Raw genomic sequence first — 17,063 nt, forward strand, 5'->3', positions numbered from 1 at the left:
AAAGAATCAGCGGAGTTTTATCAATGATTCTATTCCATTTCGTCGCATCCTTGAAAAGTTTTGAACATGTAGTCTTCATTGAAAATCTGCGAAATCTCTAAAAATATACCCACAGGAATCCATTATTAATTTGATTTATACATTATCGTTGTTCAATTTGAAATTCTTCTACATGTTCGATTGTTTTCAATTTGTAGGAAATGAACAAAGTAAAACTGAATATTTTAGAATTTTAGATTGTTATATAATTAACGTTTATAAAATTTAAGTAAATTAGTCTAAATTGTGTTGCAAAAAGAATTATCCTTTGCAGAGAAAATACAGTAGGAATTGATCTCGTAAACAGTTCCTAATTTCGAAACTTAATTTCACATATAATCATTGCAGTCTCTATCAGAATATTTTACTGTTTATTTGTTTAAAGATTTCCATAAATCTTCTCGTACAAGAAAAATCACGGAGGCAATTCTTCATTATTAAGGGGATAACTTATTATTTTCCCCACACAAATATGTAGATAAATAACGGTATCGCAAGTTCAGCTAAAGTAAACATGTTATTCCGTCGAAACTTCTGATAGAAAAAAAGCGATAAAAAGAAGCGTGGTGTAACTTTTCTGAAATTACGGAAATCGAATTTAGCAATTTGTAAGTTTACTGCGAGGATACGAACCGTCGCCAGGACAATATCAATTATGTACATCCGATAAGGGATTAAAAAAAAAACTGGGTCAAGCATACGAGTGCACTTTAGATTTTTCAGATTTCCTCTGGGACTAGTAACTTACCTCTTCGACTTCAATTTTCTCTTCGTGAATTCGTTGAGATGGCAATCGAATAATCTTCTTGGCGAGGAAGTAAGCAGCTTTAAGAGCTCATAAAGCATTAAGCCACTTTGATTGAAAATAATAATATAAACGAATTTTATTAGCTACAGGAAATAATGGAGGAGTGAAATAAATATTTAAATTATTACAATAGATTTATTTAAAGAATATAGAGAATGTATTGTAAGTTGAAAAGAAGTCTCAAGTTTTTTCCACAAAGTTTAAATCAAATTTTACAATAATTCGGACATAGAGGACACAGCTCGATGTTATATGCAAAAAAATACTTTATTTAACCTAGGTACATAAAGGTAATAAGAAAAACTTGCTTCTTAATTTACAGATACAAAATTATGTATGTACACTTTTGCATCGTATGCAAAAAGGAAAGTTTTGAGTTAATGAGAATCTGATTCACAATCTGAATCACTTTCACTGTCGTCTATCTGATTAGTGGGGCACCTATTCGTATTTACGAAAAGCTCCTCGTCATCGCACGTAGTGTAATTCGTCGCTATCGAATGCCCGTTCCTCTTTGGATCCTCATCGAATTCCGGCGGCCAACAATTCTGTTCACGATACCATTTTATGTGATCCTGAAAATGCACACATTCATACATACATTAATAAAAGATAAAAGTAGCCTTTTTAACACTTGCAAAATTAATTTAAATTATTATTTCCCATAATTATGTTTCGATATTTAAATATGAGAATTTCTGCAAGAAAAGCAGAAGGAACAAAAAAAGATATTACAATAAAAGATAAAAGTAGTCTAAAACGCTTGCAAAATTAATTTAAATCTTTATTATTTTTTGTAATTAAGTTTCGATATTTAAATTTGAGAATTCTTGCGAGAAAAGCAGAAGAAACAAAAAAAAAAAAAGATTTACTAAATACAAATATCTGTAAGATTGTGTGTAAATACCTTTGTGAGTATCTTAACAATTTCGCCCTTGACTTTCTTGCCTTCCTCGATTGGCACGATAACAATGTAATCACCCCTCTTCACCCAGATGTTTTGCCTGAACTTGGTGGGCATCGAGACGATGAACCGTTCTCCGGTGGGGGTGACGACTTCGTGAAGATTGTGCCCGCGCGCCTGGACAATTCGTACGATACTTTGCGAATCCGTAGGAAGACTCATGTCGCCGAGCTCTTGGAATACGTATTTACGCTTTGTTACTGCAGACGACATCGTGATCTACAAAACTAAATTTAAAAAATACCGTGACTCTTATTCTCTCTCTCCATTGATTTTCCTTTATTATCAGACAAAAAGCGTTTCCGAAAATAGCAATATAAAAATAGTTTAATAATTTTCGTTTAAGTAGCATTTTGGCGACTTTAAGTAACCGCAGTTACTTTTCATCGTCTGTTTTAACTTTGCGACTTTTCGCATCGTGCCAATAGCCTAGCGAGCCGCCGGATTTCTCCAAGGCGGTCCAGACGTCTAAACTCTCGCCGGGCGGTATCTCGTATCCGTTCTGCAAGCCGTGAGGATTCGACGGGGTTTTGCAATCGTGAGCGGACTCTTTGCGAAGGACGGTGTCGACCTCCACGGCGGCGAAGAACGCCACCGACATCGGCAGATCTCTCATGCCTAGTCTAGAAGCGCAGAACGACCTCGTCATCAGGTTGGTCACGTGCATGGCCAGCGCAGCGTTGTACTTGTATCTGGACGGGACCAGATATCTCACTTCGTCGTGAAACGACAGGCAGAATCTAGCGTTATCTCTCATCAGCCATCTCATGGAGACCAGCATCAGATGAAGGAAGTCTACCGCGCCGCTCTGCACCACCCAATTAATCTTGGTGGGCAGGAACTTGTCGTCATCGTCGGTGTTGGTGATCTCCAGGGCGCGGCTCAATCTGGCGTTGAGGAACGGCGTGACTGGACGCTCACTGCCGGCGATCTGTTCCAGTCGGTTGAACATGGCTGATTCCGAGCCGCCCAGCCACTCACTCTTCAGGAAGATGTCCTGCAACGCCTTGCCGTGCAACTTCGCTATCTTGTATGCCTGAAAGGATGTGTAGGGAATATTCTGCATGTCATCGTTGACAAATTCAGTCTTCAATCGAAATGTCTTCCTACCCTTTGTAAGGGCAAACATCTTGCGTGATTTAGAAGTGGCCTCGGTGTCCGTCATCGACGGATTGAACTGCTTCAGCAAGCGTTCGGCGAACTTCTGGCCGGCGCCGTAGATTCGAGCGTAGTTAATGACCTTGGCGTGGTCGCGCGAGATGCCGATGGCCTTGGCGGTGACGCTGTGCATGTCGGTGCCGTTGGACTTGGTGCCGATCAGGGTCATCCAGCCGAAAGGTGTCGCTCCGTGGACGCGCTTGTAGTGCGCGTCTCCGATGATCGAGGCGATCCACAACTCCTGGCTGTCCACGTCGGCGCCGACGATGTTGTAGCCCGGTGGCGCCTGCACCATGCATCTGAGCTCGGAACCGACTCGTTCGGGATGCGCGTTCGACGCCGTCATCCACGTGGGCTCTACGGCGCGACGCGTCAAAGTACCGGACACGACCACCTGAGGTACTATCGCGCCGTAACGCGTGTGTCGCTTCGTTCTCTTGACGCTGCCGGGTAGGCAGTGTTCGTCCAGCCATATCACCAGCTGCGACATGATCCTGTCGCGATTGTTCCGCCAGTAGGACAGCATACGGGCGATCTTCAGCACCTCCGCGGCGCTGACGTCCAAGCCGGCGAGTACGTTCTCGGAGAACTTGTTGAGGAAGTCCTTGGCGAGCGGATTCCCGACGTTATAATTGGTGCCGTCCTTATGCGGCAGCTTGAAGAAGTAGCAGCAGTTGTCGATGTCGACGTTACACCACACGCCGGTGCCCTTGTACGTTTCGTCGTACGACTCGTCCCGCTGCTTCTTCTTGAATCGCCAGAATTCCGTCTTGTGAAGATCGTTCTGCACGTCGGTGCTCAAAGTGGCCATTGCGTCGTCAGAAATGTCCCTGGACGAGTTGGACGCTGGCAGAGGACACTGGGCCAAAAGATTCTTCAACGGCAGATTGCTCTCGATGTCGGGATCGTTGTTGTACGGCACTAGAATTCCCCAGCCGTGCTCCTTTATATGATGCAACGGATACTTCTCCCATGTCAGATTCAGCAGCTTCGGAACCACCTGCATGGAAGTGCTGATATTTTGCGGACCTGGTGCCCAGTCTTCGTCTCTCTCCTTGGGACAGAGTTTCCTGTACCACGCCGGATATCCCGGCATGTGCGGCATTCTAGCTGGTAATAAATGCCTGGTTTCCTCCAGATACGCAAATTCCTTCGCCAAAGGATTCTCCTCCTCTTCCTCGTCATCCGATAAGTACTTAGCGTCTGACTCTTTTTGTACTATATTTGTCTCTACGCTAGCAGCTTTCACTTTCGACACTTTGCTTTTCATCTTAATTGTCCGCGTGCTCCAGTCTTGGTCCCACATCCACAAGTCCTGCTTGTACTTCTCGTCGTGCATGAGGTGGCAAACAGCGTCGGCTCTCTTGGCGAGAGTGACCTTCGCCTCGTAGTTCAAATCGTCGAACGTCGACTCCGATTCCTCCAAGTATCTCTGCCAATTGGAATTCACCGGCAGGTACGCCGAGCCGAGTTCCAGCATCCCGGCCAGAGTGACCGGATGAGGGAATCTCTCTTGAAAGAGCGGGAACAGATTGCGTAGTATATTGTGCGTAGCAACCGCGTCGGAGGCGCAGTAAGACATCAGCATGTTGAAATTGTCTTTGATATCCTCAATAGTCCCTTCGACGAATAAATCTCTCGCGTCCTTGCTTATCTCGTGGCCGCAGTACAGCTTGTGCACCTCCACCAAGCTGTTCAATGAAGTGGTGGACTGCCAGATCTCCTTCTCCGCGTTCGCCTTCTTAGACAATAACAGCGATCTTTGGTAGCTGTTGAGACCGCTGACGCACACGTGCAACGACATGGTGTCGAGGAAACGAGTGCCCGTGCAGTTCAACCAATACTGCTCCTTAATTCTACTTCGGTCGTACGACACGTTGTGACCCACGACAATTTTTGGCTTCTTCTGATGCTGACTCAGTCTGTAGCCATGCTCCTCCTTGCCGCTCTCCATAGGAATGAGGACGTTCGGCGTGAGTAACTGCGTGTCGTACGTTCGGCCGATGCTCTGCGCCAAGGAATTCGACACCCAGCCGTACCAGGCTTTGTTACTGACCGCGGTGGCTAGAGTGGGCAGCGGGCCCTGCTTCATGCAGACCTCAACGTCGAAAATCACACCATCCTCCAGCGGATGATCTACGCTCTCTGCTGTACCATCCGCCGTGTATCTGGTCCAGCCTTCCTTGAACAGCCACTGCGTCGGCATCTCGGGAATATCTTTCATAATATCATTTATGATCTTTAAATACGGCTTCGCCTGCGCATTTCCAATGTTGTAAAAATGCTCCTCTATATCTTTTCCTTCCAAAGCCGGTAGCTTCAGCTTCACGTCGGCGAACCTGGTGGCATCCTTCACGTTTATGCCGTACGTGGTTAAATTTTTCTTTACATCGCTGACTTCCTCCTCGGACAGACAGTTTTCTTTGTCATTCTTTCTGAACAACTGTCGGTGCAGCGCTTCGGGCAACATTTGCATATTTATCTCGTTAACTCGGACATTATCTCCCTCGGAAGAATTCGTGTTTGAATTAACATCCGTATTATTTTCCGATTCCCTTGATTCTCGTGTCTCGCGTGATTGTTGACCGGATCCGGTAGCTGGCGTGTTTACATCGTGACAGTTTACGCTTTTAGACTCTATACCTGAATTTACATGCTGCTCCGTCGATTTCCTCGATACCTGCATATCAATCGACTTACTCGACGCTCCATCGGACTTCGTGAGTAACTTGCGGAAGCCCGCCTCGAGATTGACGGGTGAACAGTAAGGAGAGCTCGTGGCGGATTTGCCTCCTTTAGAGGTTAGACTCTCTCGACTTGACTCCTGGGCGTTCTTCACACGCACCTTCTTCCACACGACCTTCTTGTGAGTTCGAACGCCGTCCTGCGCGTCCGTGCACTTGTGCCGAATGCAAATGTTAATCAAGCGAATCCTCAGTCTCATCTCACCGCCTCGCTCTCCCCGTTCGAATGCCACACGGCTACAACGAGACACGTGCTTCGACAGTCGGGGAAGACTGTCGAAACCGCGGATATTACGAAGAGATCTCTGAATTTTCCACTAAAAAAGAAAATCTTACCTGATCGCGCTAAACTAAGCACACTGCGTTTTCTCTACGAGAATGACAGTTCGATGAATTCTATAAAATTGTATTAAGTATTTCAACGAAGTAAACATCGAGAGACGGTCTCAGTCAGCGCTCCCCGGCGGTTGTGCGGGTTGTGCCTAACGTCTAAAGTCAGGTTAGGTTAGTCGCAGTGATGCCAGTGATGGTAACTGGCCGCTTTTCACGCGCATGCGCGTCGGTTGAGCCGTTAGGTTAGTCGGCTATTTTTTTGGCAGGTTGGCCAACCTGTTCTAGCTCCAAACTTCAGACGCAATACGCGAGAGAGCGACGCCATATTGCACTCTCGATCACGCGATTTGAAAATCAATAGCGCGATGAACGGACGCGCCTGTCGCTTCCCACTTTTAATTACAACCGCGAAGCTTTCCCCGCGACAATTATACGTTGACGCGTAACGAAATAAATACGTAGATACGGTTGGCCAATTTAAATGTATCCGCAGTTCGCGAGCAACAGCCAGACGTGACACGGCCAAGTTAAAAGCTCTCACGGTTTAATAAAATTGAGAATATATTGCGCACAAACAACATATACGTATACCTTTACCCTCTCTGCCTTTACTCTCTATATATATAAAGGCATCTCGTTCCAAAATCCAACTCACATATATCGATTCTCGTATCGTGACCGCGACGACATCTCGGCGTCCGCGCCGACTCCGCCAGTTTATTGTGTTCATCATGGCTTCGACGGGTTAGTTGATCGTCGCGAGATCGCCGCTTGATTCGCGTTTTAATTTATTTACGGCGCGTCGACGGGGCGAAACGCGTCACGGGCGAGAGGACGTCCGGTGTCGCGCTTCGCGAGACCGCGGTCGCTTGTCGCTTGACCGGCGAGATTTACTCCTCAACGTGTTTCTCGTCTCTCACGCTCATCGCCCGCTGTTTACATGCGTCGCGAAGCGGCTTTCGGGACGTGCCCGCGACTTACTGACGGCTGCTTTTTCTCGTTTTTACAGAATCTCTGGTGTGCGACACGCTCGACCTGAGCGGCCAGGGCCTCAAGAAGCTCAGCCGGTGCCCCTCGGACGCTGATATTAGCACGTTGATCATAGACGACAATGACTTGCAGCGGCTCGATAATCTGGATTCTTACCACAGAATTACGAAGGTAGTACTTACAGCCTCGAGCGAGAAGTATTATTAGTCCGTTTCTGTAATTATAAAGCGTAAATCGTGAATTCGAAGCGTAACGAACCTTCCTTTGTGCTCGATCCCTTCCCTAAATTATCTTCATTGACATTTTCTGCGTTTCTCTTTCCTTTTAAGGCGATTTAAAATGTAGATTTTATATAATTTTTATATAAATTTTGATGACGAAAAGATGGATTAGTAAGATTATAATGAGTAATAAAATTTGCAGTATTATATAAATTTAAAGTCATTTATTTTGTGAATACGTTGAACACATTGAAAGTATAGTGTGTCATGTTGAAATATATATATGTGCATTCTACGGTTCTATTGCTTTCAGCTTTCGATAATCAGAAATCAATTGCTACGGATGTACGGCGTGTCAAAGTTACATAATCTTGTTACCCTCAATTTGGCAAACAATGGTATACTGACGATAGAAGGTATCAAGGACATGATTAATTTGCAGACTCTCTGTTTAGCGGGTAATAATATCAAGGTACGATATATGTGTTACCTTATATAATACATTATATAATTACAACAGTGCAGTATTTATAGTATTCCTGTTACATTGCAGTCTATTGAACATCTACACACGAATACCAAATTGGAGCATTTGGACTTGTCTGAAAACAGCATCAGCCATATCTCAGATATATCTTATCTGCGAAGTTTGAAGGTACATCATTTGTTTATTTAATATATTTTTACACAAAGTTATGGGATGATAATTAAATGCTTTATTAACTGGTTTTTATTTAATTAATTTACGACTGGTAATTTTTTTGATAAGATAAATAACATTTTAGGAACTCTTTTTGCATAACAATCGCATAATAACGCTGCGCCAGTGCGAGCGCTACTTGCCCACATCCCTGGAAACTTTCACATTAGCGAATAACAATATTACTGACTTGAATGAGATGTCGCATCTGGCTAATCTAAAAAATCTGGTGAATTTCTCGATTGCTAACAATCCGTGTGTCAGTATAACAGGTAACAGTATGTATCCTTTTTGTAAATCATACGCGTTATTATTCCATCTAGAAATTAGCAGGGTCCCTTTCTCTTTTTCTCGATGTTACTTTTCAACATTGATTATAGCTGTAAAGAATTTTATTGTTATCAATATGGTATTATAGTAATTTATCTTTTTTTACTTCTCATAAGCCAATTTCTGCCAATTAAATATAGCTTTCATGGTTACTAGACATAAGAAAATTAGTTTACATTAATCGTAGCATTGTTACAATAGCATATTATTCTTAACAAATGGTCTATAGTGGCTTTGACTATCGGCCTTTTGTTATTAATTGGTGTATGAGCTTAAAGTCAATCGACGGTTATGCGGTCGATCCTATTGAAAGGTGGGTGTTCTCAAAAATACATTCTTACGTAGTTGATATTGTATTACGAAAATTAATCCGTTGAACTCTCGATCGAAACTTATTGGCAACAACTCACTTTACTTAGCTTGAAAGCGGAGTGGCTGTATTCTCAGGGAAGAGGTAGACAATTCCGCGTTGGTGAACACGCCTTACTTGCTCAATACCTTGCGTCTGTCTGCCCGCTCTCGGGCGAGTCCTTAGAGAACGAGACGGACCGGAAACTTAGACTTATACTGAGCAAAGCTCAACATCACCAACAGCAGTTGAATCAGCAGAGCGATACCGGAAGCGTGCACAGCTTGAGTAGCGTGGCAATGAGTCCCTCCCCAGCCGCTAGACGTAGACTTAGCAATAACAGGACAAATTCACCCAGACGACCTAGTGAGTCACAAATAAATCCATCCGTGTTTTTGCGTAGTGCCATACCAAAGTCTCTCTGGAATGAATTCTTTTTTTTTTCGGGGGATTCTTAGAACTAGGTTTATACTCTCGATAGTTGCGACAAGTGGACTTAGTGTAGTGATTTAGATTTGTCCAGTCGTCAAGTTTCGTCAGTACATACACCTTAGTTATGATCTGTTTTCTCTAGTGCCAATGTTGACATACTATGAAGATAAATACTTACACTCACCAAAATTTTATGAAGCAAAATACTGTGTCTGCCATATTCCTTGCAAAGGTATCCAAGGTCATATTGAGGATTTATCATATATTGAAAATCACATATACTTTGATATAGGAATGTGCAAGAATCTCTAAAAGGGCACTTTCGTCTTTTCAAATTTGTGAATAGAATTCTACATATTTTAATACAGTTATCTTTCTAATCAGCAATGCAAATTAAATTGAACAGATAGGACTTTTATAGTTTATTTCCAATAATTTTTTTATAAATTTTTTATTATAAATATTTTTTTTTATAAATTTTATGTACATTAATGTTTATTGCGTTAATATTAAGTATGCATAAATCTTATATTTTTATTATACTTTATTTTGTCTATATATCTCATATTTAATAAATATTTTTCAATTATTTATAATACGATTGAAATATGAAAGTATCAATTGGTCTCGATTCATGCACATGTGCCTACAGCTCTCTCATGCCTAGTACTTTCTAAGCAATTGCTTCTTTAGGCTTATAGTGCAAATGACCATTGGCCGATGAAAGCAGTTAAAATATCAATACAGAGGCGCTGTATTTAGAAGATTTAGCACATTAGCGTAGGGCGATTTGGAGAAACGTCTTTTTTTTAATTAGTATTTAATTGCGATTAGTAGATTATGTACATATCGTTTGCATGCTTTTGCTAGCAATGCTAGCTCCAGAAATTTCCCGAACACACAAGTGGATTTTACAAATATAATGAAATTTGATTTATTGCATGAATAAGCGTCGATTATAGCAATCAAACAATATTTTGCCAGCTTCTTCGAGGAACGCCGTGAAAATGAAATCACCGGATCGAATGGTATCCAGCTGTCATACAGATGCTATGGTTTCTTCATGTCATGGTTTGTTAAGCGAACACGAGACTCTGATGACCCAAAGCTTAGATCCTAATATGCTCTCTGGTCTGAACAACAAAACGTCAAACAATAGTTTACAGGACATGGAAGGTAAGGCGATATATTATAAAATTGATTGAATTAGTTTAAATGGAATCAGATTACATTAAAAGACATTCTGTTCAGAGACATCGAGCCCTCTGCAAGCCGCTACGAAATTAGTACCGGTACCGGAATCCCTGATGAGCCCAGACTTTCGTCCACCGTCTGGCCTTTCACGGATTTTACCGAAGACTCCCACGTCAAGTAAATTAAACTCCCCGTGTCAAATCACCATACCTAGTAAACCATCCATGGACGGCGACGGAAAGGCGATTCCGATCATAAACACCGTAAATCCAATGGCAAAAACGATTTTAAGCAGTATAAAGGCGAACGCGCTCGTGAAAAGTAGTTCCGCTACAAATTGCAGCGTCGCGAGGCCGAGTATAGCGAAACCGGTGCTGCACGCTAACAGTAAGTGTCCACACAGCGTGAAGATTAACAATTACGTTCAGAGCAAGACCCTGCCCGCGAAGAGGAGCACGAAGAGTCCCAATTTAGCTAGGAATGTACAGCGACCGAAGAGCGCGAACGAGAGACTCAAGAGCAACTTAAACAAAGATGAGAAGGACGGCGACACTGGAGTTCACAGCAGCGACGAGGATAGCGAAGTGTGTCAAGCGAAACTGGATAGCATTCGGAATAGGGCTATTCAGAGAAGACAAGAGGATAGTAACAAAGGTAAGACGCTTAAAATATTTTAAAATATTGGATATAAGTATTAATGAACATTTTATCTGTATTTAATTGATATTTCCTTGCAGATCAAGATCAAACGGAGAAGGCCGCTATCTGCATTCAAAGAATATGGCGAGGCTTCCACACAAGAAACCTCAATAGAAAAGCGACTAGTATATTAAAAACGATCGACATGATGAGAACGAATAAGTACATCCAGTAAGACTTTACTTTTTCCATGCGTAATACTTTATTTACGGGATATAAGATGTACACGCGTAAAATATCTTACAGGAAACTGTCGACGGACATGGAAGCCACGAGAACCGCTCTCGAGAGCGAGCACAAGTTACAATTGTTGCAGATGCAAGCGATCAATGCATTGTGGAAGAAAGTAGTCAGTCTGCAGCCGGGCGGGAATCGAGAAAACGCCTTCGGTGATACGGACAATACCCTGCAACCAAATGCGGACGTAGTCAGTAATCTCGCGCAAACGTGCAATCTGCTTCATACCCAGGTAGATTTTCAGGAAGGATTTCTGTATTTTGTCAAGGGAAATTTTAAATTCGTCTGAATCTCTCGTCTTTTATTTTATTTAATTTTTTTTTTATCAGGTCCAACAGCTGCAAGACTCGATGACCGAGATAAAGCGTTGCATGTCCAGCATGAATCCGAGGCCCGTCCTCGTCGATCACGGCGTCGCCACCCAAACGGAGATATCCGCCGTGCATACGCCGGCGGGCGAGGAAAACACGTTCCCCTACGGACGTCCCAATAGACCGCAGACTCTGCCGATACACCAAACGATACACGAGGGCATCGAGAACAAGAGCTTCGCGTCGAATCTGGTGGACAGTGTGCTGAAGAAGGTGTCGCAGTCCACCGACACGACGGACGACGAGGTAAACACAGATATCTTGAATTCAAACGAGAATCCCGAGATGCTGAACTCGAATGAGAATCCCGAGATGTTCAAGAGTTGCGAGGAGATGATAGAATCCGACCTCAAGCAAGCGGTTGCGAACGAGACGGCGGACGGCTACGAGAATATAATTGAGAACGCGACGATGGACGGTGAGGTGTGCGAGGAAACGCTGTGCAAGGAGCTGCACAATTTGATCGAGACGGAAAACGGAGCGGACGCTTACGGGAACTGCGCGGACAACGTGGTTAACGGAGACGATAAGGAGATCTGCTAGATTTGACTTTGTCGCATCGGATTTCCGCACCATATGCCTTGTGAGTAAAGACGGTATGTGCAAAGTGAAGTAAAGCGAAAAGAAAATGCTCATTGTAAATAACAAAAAGTAAGTGATTCTATACTCGTAAAAATATTATAAAATGGGATATAATTTTAATCGTGGACTGTTTTACCACAAAAAAAAAGAGATACTGCGATCACGAACAACAGAGGCTGCCACATTCTGACCGAATAAAAGTATTTATGTAGCTTAAGTTAAAACAGATTGATAAAAGCAGTATAAATGATAGCCGCGAAGTTATGTCGATGACTATAAAACATTTGTCAGCTTGTGCAACGTTTGCTTAGCTTATGAAGTATATTCCGTGAAAAAACATTCGCATTTTACGTATTTGTGCATTGTCGTAAGGGATTTCAGAAATTTTCCGTCCGATTATTGACGGCAGTACGTATAATCACGTAAAACGTATAGCATATATTTTACCAAACTGGCCACTGAAAAACCATTCCCGCAAAAACATTCCACTTACGGCTCTCTTACTTTAATAGAATAATTTTACATTTTCTCATGAAATCGTATTTCGTATTTTGGAAAAAATTAATTTTTTTTTAATTAAACTTCTCTGCACCAAATATATATTTATTAATTTTTAGCTCTCTCACGTAAAATTTTGTATTTGATTATTTATTTATTTATTTGTCTATATGCAAAGAAGCGTTACTTTTAATGTAGGTATAATTGAGAAAGGATAGCAAAAGAACATGATTGAATCTAGTCAATATAGAATAGCTTTTACATTTAGATACATTGTAGATATTTCAGAATTGTTATATAGGTATTACTCAACGTTATGAGAAGTAAACATTACAAAACGTTCATTTGAACCTATTACATCGTTAAACGGCACGATTGGGGTCACGAAAATGTAACTGAGTTTCAGTAACTATTCGTTCCATGATTAGTGGTATATAAGAATATGCGACAAATAACTGTTGATTGAACAATTTAATATTCTGCGAACTACGCACACACGCGAGCTTAATAAATTAATATTGTGCATCAGCTGCAGCGTATTATTCTATGTACAATCGAATCTCCGTATCTTTAATCACTTTTCTTCTTGCACTACTTACTGCTTCAAATTTGCTAATCGCGCATGCATTAAAATATTGTATGCAATATAATTCTAAATAAATTCGAAGATGCAATAAAGAAACGGAGATACGATTGACAAAATTTTTGCTCATTTTGAGGTACTCTCGAAAATTATTAGTTACTAGAAAAGTATATTTCGACAAGAAGGTAGCACACAAGTTAAATATGATTTATTTCGTGCTTTCCTGAAATAAGTTGTTTTATCTCTTCCACATTATGCTTTAATATTGAAAATTGAAATTCACAACTTATTTCAATTTGATTTAGTTTTTTAAAATAATTTTCCGATGGAAAATTTTAATCGTATTTAATTCGTGCTATCTTCTGCCAAAATATATTCTAATAGCTTTGATAATATTGAGTTCTTGATATTGAAACAACATAATCTGGCAATAATTATAAAAAATTACGCGAATTAAACACACTGAGGGTGGTACAGATTTTAAAATATAATTTTTCCATGGATTTCTACATTAAAATTTTTAATATTGACGATGAGGTCTCTAAATTTTCGGATATCTGAGGTTGATATTCTTGGAGTATCTGCTGAAAAAAAATTTTATTTTTTACAAAAGACAAGGTAGACGGATGTGCTTAGCTTAAATTTATATTTTTGTGATTTTTCGATACATGTATGACCAAAATGATTTCCTAGTGATAACGAGTTGGATAGATTTTCTCGTGAAATAAGAATATAGAAATATAATTACAATATTGTATTTATTTCAAATTCCCTAATTTATAAATTATACACAAAATAGTATAATGTCTTATGATTATGCACTATTTACATTTTAAATTTATATCTAATTGCTTTAAAAAAATATATACACAGCCAGAGTTAAACATATTATTGCCTGAATATTAAACAGTCATGAGGTATATTTTTTTCTCCTTTTTATTGCGCTTTTGATAAAAATATATTTAAAAAGATATATAATATATAAATACAGATAAGTGTTATCTTCGTATATTTCGTCGTTAAGAGTAAGTACTATGACACATTGTACACCGTTATATGACACATTGATTATTGATTTCAACATTGATTGGAATATTTCAATTGATTTCAAAATTGACACATTGATTTATTTAAAAGTGAAAAAATTAGTTTCTTTTGCACATGGCTTCTGCATTAGTAAGAACATATTTTCTGATTTTGTATTAACTCTTATCAGATTTTCAAGAAATGGTAAATTAATTCAATCGTCAATTATTTTGATGTCAGTTATCATCTAAAAAATAAAAAAATATAAAATTTTTTATCATTAAAATGATAAATGTACAGCATATTCAATGAAACATCTTCTGATACGTTGTTTTTTCTAATTCCAAATAAAAGTTTTCCAGCTTTTTTACTTTTTTTATTTCCTGTAAAATAGCCTTGTCAGGACACAGTTCGAACACCTGAAAGAAATCTTTTAATCCTAATTTATATTCGTTCATGGAAGTGTAAGCTTGTCCTCTTCGAAACAACGCTTTCTCATTTGTGTCATCTATTTCCAGAACCTGAATTAAATAGTCATTGCGTTAAAGGCATAATGCAATATTTCTTGATTTTCTCACAAAATATTTACTTACCTCATTACAGAGGTCTACGGTTTTACGATACTCTTTCTGCTTTAATCGTACAGCGGCTAAATTAAGTAACAAAGTTAATCTAAGGTCCGTCAGTGAGCCATAAAACGTGTCCACCATGTCTTCATGGTGCTGTTTCATCCAGTCGTGATATCGTAACGCTTTCTTATATTTCCTACTAGCATCCACGTAGTTCTCCTTTGCGAAATACTCGTTTCCAGATTTTTTTATTTTCCTTATTGTATCCTCCATAAATAGGTGCTAAAGACGGATTCAAATCAAGGTATAATTCAGCACATCAGCGACGTAAGTAATAATACTCAGGAGTCATATATGAATGATAGTTTACGGTGAGCTTGCTGACAAGCTTAGAATAATTCCAATCTTCCGGCCACGGCGGAAAAACGTCCTCAGTTCCGTCATTCTCCTCCAATCCCCAGTCCTCACCTTTCTTCAACTCTCCGCAATTGGTTATACTTATTTTCTAAACAAACCAGTCGTGAAGTTAAGACGACTGTCACAGATCCAGGAAGCTATTATTAAGTAATTTAAAAGATATAGCCCTACCTCAACTGGAATATCGTTTTCAGTCGACACTTTGCTGAGCTCGATCACTGCATTCATGCCTTTTACAACCTTTCCAAATACTACATTGGTGTTGTCCAGATGCGTGGACGGTTGAACGGTGATGATAAATTGGGAGCTATTGGTGTTCGGCTTGCCTTCGTTCACCATGCTAAGCAGCCCAAGGGAATTGTGTTTCAATGTGAAGTTCTCGTCGTCGAAGTAGGGCCCGTAAATACTCTCCCCGCTGGTGCCATCGAAATTGACAATGTCGCCACTCTGGATCATGAACTGTGAAATGACTGCAGTAATATAATATTAAATATGTATGACAATTGTCTCAGTAAATCAACTTCTATTTCTATTCATCCTTAAAAGAGAATAGAATGAATGATCTACACTTCCACAGGCATTAGGTATTGACAATACAAAATTATACGTTTACGAGTCGATTGTTATAATAAATTAAACTTACAGACCATGACTGGATGAATTAAACTTACAGTTTCAAGACTGACTTATACAGATCATGATAAATTAAACTACTCTACTTCTGTTCATCCTCTAAAGAACTCCGATTTTATCCAATTAAAAGAAAAAGTAAATAAATAAGGGACCCAGATAGACCTTGACGGCAAGGCCTGGAAATGCTTTCGTATCGCATCTTTAAAATTGACTGACAAAACAGAGGGACGATAAAGTCGGGACGACGCTGCCGTAGAGAGGCAGCGGGGAATCCGAGATGACGGTAACGCGCACCTTTGTGGAAGACGGTTCCTTTGTAGTGTAACCTCGCGGCTTTCAAGCCGGCGCCCCTCTCGCCGGTGCACAGCACGCGGAAATTCTCCGCGGTCCGCGGCACGACATTCTTAAACAATTCTACGACGACTCTTCCCACTGGAAAACGAACGAAATAAGATTACAAGCGGGCCCCGAGCTGATGTTTGCATCCCGTGAGGGGGGGGTAGGGGGAGGGGAAAGGATTGTACATAACCTCGCGCGAGGATGTACCTTTTTCCGGGCCGATCGCGACGTCCAGAAAAACTATGGGGTTGTCCTCATTAGTGAGCGGACTGCTCTTGTCCTCCTCCGGGAGTTGTTTCATTACTTCCTCGTCGGCGCGATCACCCCGCTGAAATTTCTACCTCCGCGATGCTCCTCGGTGTATATATACGCGACGTTCGCGTGAATGCAAACGTCACTTGCACGAGTTGCACGGCTTGCACCTTGCACGACCTGCACTTGCCTCCTTTTCTAGGTTGCTCGATACACACCTGCTCTCGAACAATGGGTTAATTATGTACGTATTTCAAATAATTACTTAATGTTACCTCGACATGGAGACGCGACCGTAAAGCCAGGCGTACGATTGACTTCTGGCGGATTTCTTGTAACAGCAAAGACTATTCGCAGAAATTTCGAGGCTGAATTAATATACAGGGTGACTCGCGTCACTTTTACTCGTGCGTGTTTTTTACTTATGAGAGTAGGCAAAAATAATTACCTTTATTTATACAGCTATAGCTTGTACCTCCAAACAAGTTTGAAAGTAATTAAGGAATTTTCGACATAATTAAAATCCTTAAAACTCGAATTTAATAATTGGTTATATCACGCAAGAGAGTATAGACTGGACCAAGTAGATTCGAAC

At 40.8% G+C, this 17,063-nt stretch overlaps 4 protein-coding genes across 7 annotated transcripts; 1 reads left to right on the forward strand and 3 right to left on the reverse strand.

The window, feature by feature from the left end:
• Positions 1 to 990: 990 nt before the first annotated feature.
• LOC105447932 (probable RNA-binding protein EIF1AD) lies at positions 991 to 5,758 on the reverse strand. Of its 2 annotated transcripts, XM_011686247.1 has the most exons (3): positions 5,670 to 5,758; positions 1,755 to 2,038; positions 991 to 1,422 (listed from the first exon to the last, which is right to left on the reverse strand). In XM_011686247.1, exons 2-3 carry the CDS (start codon positions 2,022 to 2,024, stop codon positions 1,225 to 1,227), a joined length of 468 nt encoding a protein of 155 aa, XP_011684549.1. In that variant the 5' UTR covers positions 2,025 to 2,038; positions 5,670 to 5,758; the 3' UTR covers positions 991 to 1,224. The 2 variants fall into 2 exon arrangements, with proteins under 2 accessions (XP_011684549.1, XP_011684548.1); XM_011686246.1 differs by lacking the exon at positions 5,670 to 5,758 and having other exon boundaries at positions 1,096 to 1,422; positions 1,755 to 2,040.
• Positions 2,163 to 6,205, reverse strand: LOC105447931 (DNA polymerase subunit gamma-1, mitochondrial). The gene is made up of 2 exons (XM_011686245.1): positions 6,050 to 6,205; positions 2,163 to 5,986 (listed from the first exon to the last, which is right to left on the reverse strand). The coding sequence occupies exon 2, from the start codon at positions 5,911 to 5,913 to the stop codon at positions 2,188 to 2,190; it is 3,726 nt and encodes a 1,241-aa protein (XP_011684547.1). The 5' UTR covers positions 5,914 to 5,986; positions 6,050 to 6,205; the 3' UTR covers positions 2,163 to 2,187.
• Positions 6,206 to 6,402: 197 nt separating this feature from the next.
• Positions 6,403 to 12,732, forward strand: LOC105447930 (centrosomal protein of 97 kDa). The gene is made up of 12 exons (XM_011686244.1): positions 6,403 to 6,790; positions 7,056 to 7,207; positions 7,571 to 7,729; positions 7,811 to 7,912; positions 8,043 to 8,239; positions 8,517 to 8,600; positions 8,707 to 9,002; positions 10,053 to 10,244; positions 10,320 to 10,916; positions 11,000 to 11,132; positions 11,208 to 11,430; positions 11,528 to 12,732. The coding sequence occupies exons 1-12, from the start codon at positions 6,778 to 6,780 to the stop codon at positions 12,110 to 12,112; spliced, it is 2,733 nt and encodes a 910-aa protein (XP_011684546.1). The 5' UTR covers positions 6,403 to 6,777; the 3' UTR covers positions 12,113 to 12,732.
• A 1,239-nt stretch (positions 12,733 to 13,971) lies between these two features.
• Positions 13,972 to 16,829, reverse strand: LOC105447933 (peptidyl-prolyl cis-trans isomerase D). 3 transcript variants are annotated; one of them, XM_011686250.1, is made up of 8 exons: positions 16,744 to 16,829; positions 16,424 to 16,686; positions 16,172 to 16,309; positions 15,416 to 15,714; positions 15,198 to 15,332; positions 14,852 to 15,109; positions 14,630 to 14,779; positions 13,972 to 14,505 (listed from the first exon to the last, which is right to left on the reverse strand). In XM_011686250.1, exons 2-8 carry the CDS (start codon positions 16,515 to 16,517, stop codon positions 14,473 to 14,475), a joined length of 1,107 nt encoding a protein of 368 aa, XP_011684552.1. In that variant the 5' UTR covers positions 16,518 to 16,686; positions 16,744 to 16,829; the 3' UTR covers positions 13,972 to 14,472. The 3 variants fall into 3 exon arrangements, with proteins under 3 accessions (XP_011684552.1, XP_011684550.1, XP_011684551.1); XM_011686248.1 differs by having other exon boundaries at positions 13,972 to 14,779; XM_011686249.1 differs by having other exon boundaries at positions 13,972 to 14,779; positions 16,424 to 16,822.
• Positions 16,830 to 17,063: the final 234 nt, after the last annotated feature.

The sequence above is a fragment of the Wasmannia auropunctata genome, unplaced genomic scaffold (genome assembly GCF_000956235.1).
Source record: "Wasmannia auropunctata unplaced genomic scaffold, wasmannia.A_1.0 LD336090.1, whole genome shotgun sequence".
NCBI lineage: Eukaryota > Metazoa > Arthropoda > Insecta > Hymenoptera > Formicidae > Wasmannia > Wasmannia auropunctata.

What these genes read in the sequence shown, in the direction of transcription:
- LOC105447930 (XM_011686244.1), top strand. An exon ending in TAGCGGGTAATAATATCAAG is followed by an intron (nt 7,730 to 7,810) that starts GTACGATATATG and finishes GTTACATTGCAG; the next exon opens with TCTATTGAACATCTACACAC. An exon ending in AGTATAACAGGTAACAGTAT is followed by an intron (nt 8,240 to 8,516) that starts GTATCCTTTTTG and finishes AATGGTCTATAG; the next exon opens with TGGCTTTGACTATCGGCCTT.
- LOC105447931 (XM_011686245.1), bottom strand. Translation starts at nt 5,913, where the DNA reads ATGAGACTGAGGATTCGCTTGATTAACATTTGCATTCGGCACAAGTGC.
- LOC105447932 (XM_011686247.1), bottom strand. Translation starts at nt 2,024, where the DNA reads ATGTCGTCTGCAGTAACAAAGCGTAAATACGTATTCCAAGAGCTCGGC. An exon ending in TTGTTAAGATACTCACAAAG is followed by an intron (nt 1,423 to 1,754) that starts GTATTTACACAC and finishes GTGCATTTTCAG; the next exon opens with GATCACATAAAATGGTATCG.
- LOC105447933 (XM_011686248.1), bottom strand. Translation starts at nt 16,517, where the DNA reads ATGAAACAACTCCCGGAGGAGGACAAGAGCAGTCCGCTCACTAATGAG. An exon ending in CGCGATCGGCCCGGAAAAAG is followed by an intron (nt 16,310 to 16,423) that starts GTACATCCTCGC and finishes TTCGTTTTCCAG; the next exon opens with TGGGAAGAGTCGTCGTAGAA. An exon ending in CCGTAGACCTCTGTAATGAG is followed by an intron (nt 14,780 to 14,851) that starts GTAAGTAAATAT and finishes TATTTAATTCAG; the next exon opens with GTTCTGGAAATAGATGACAC.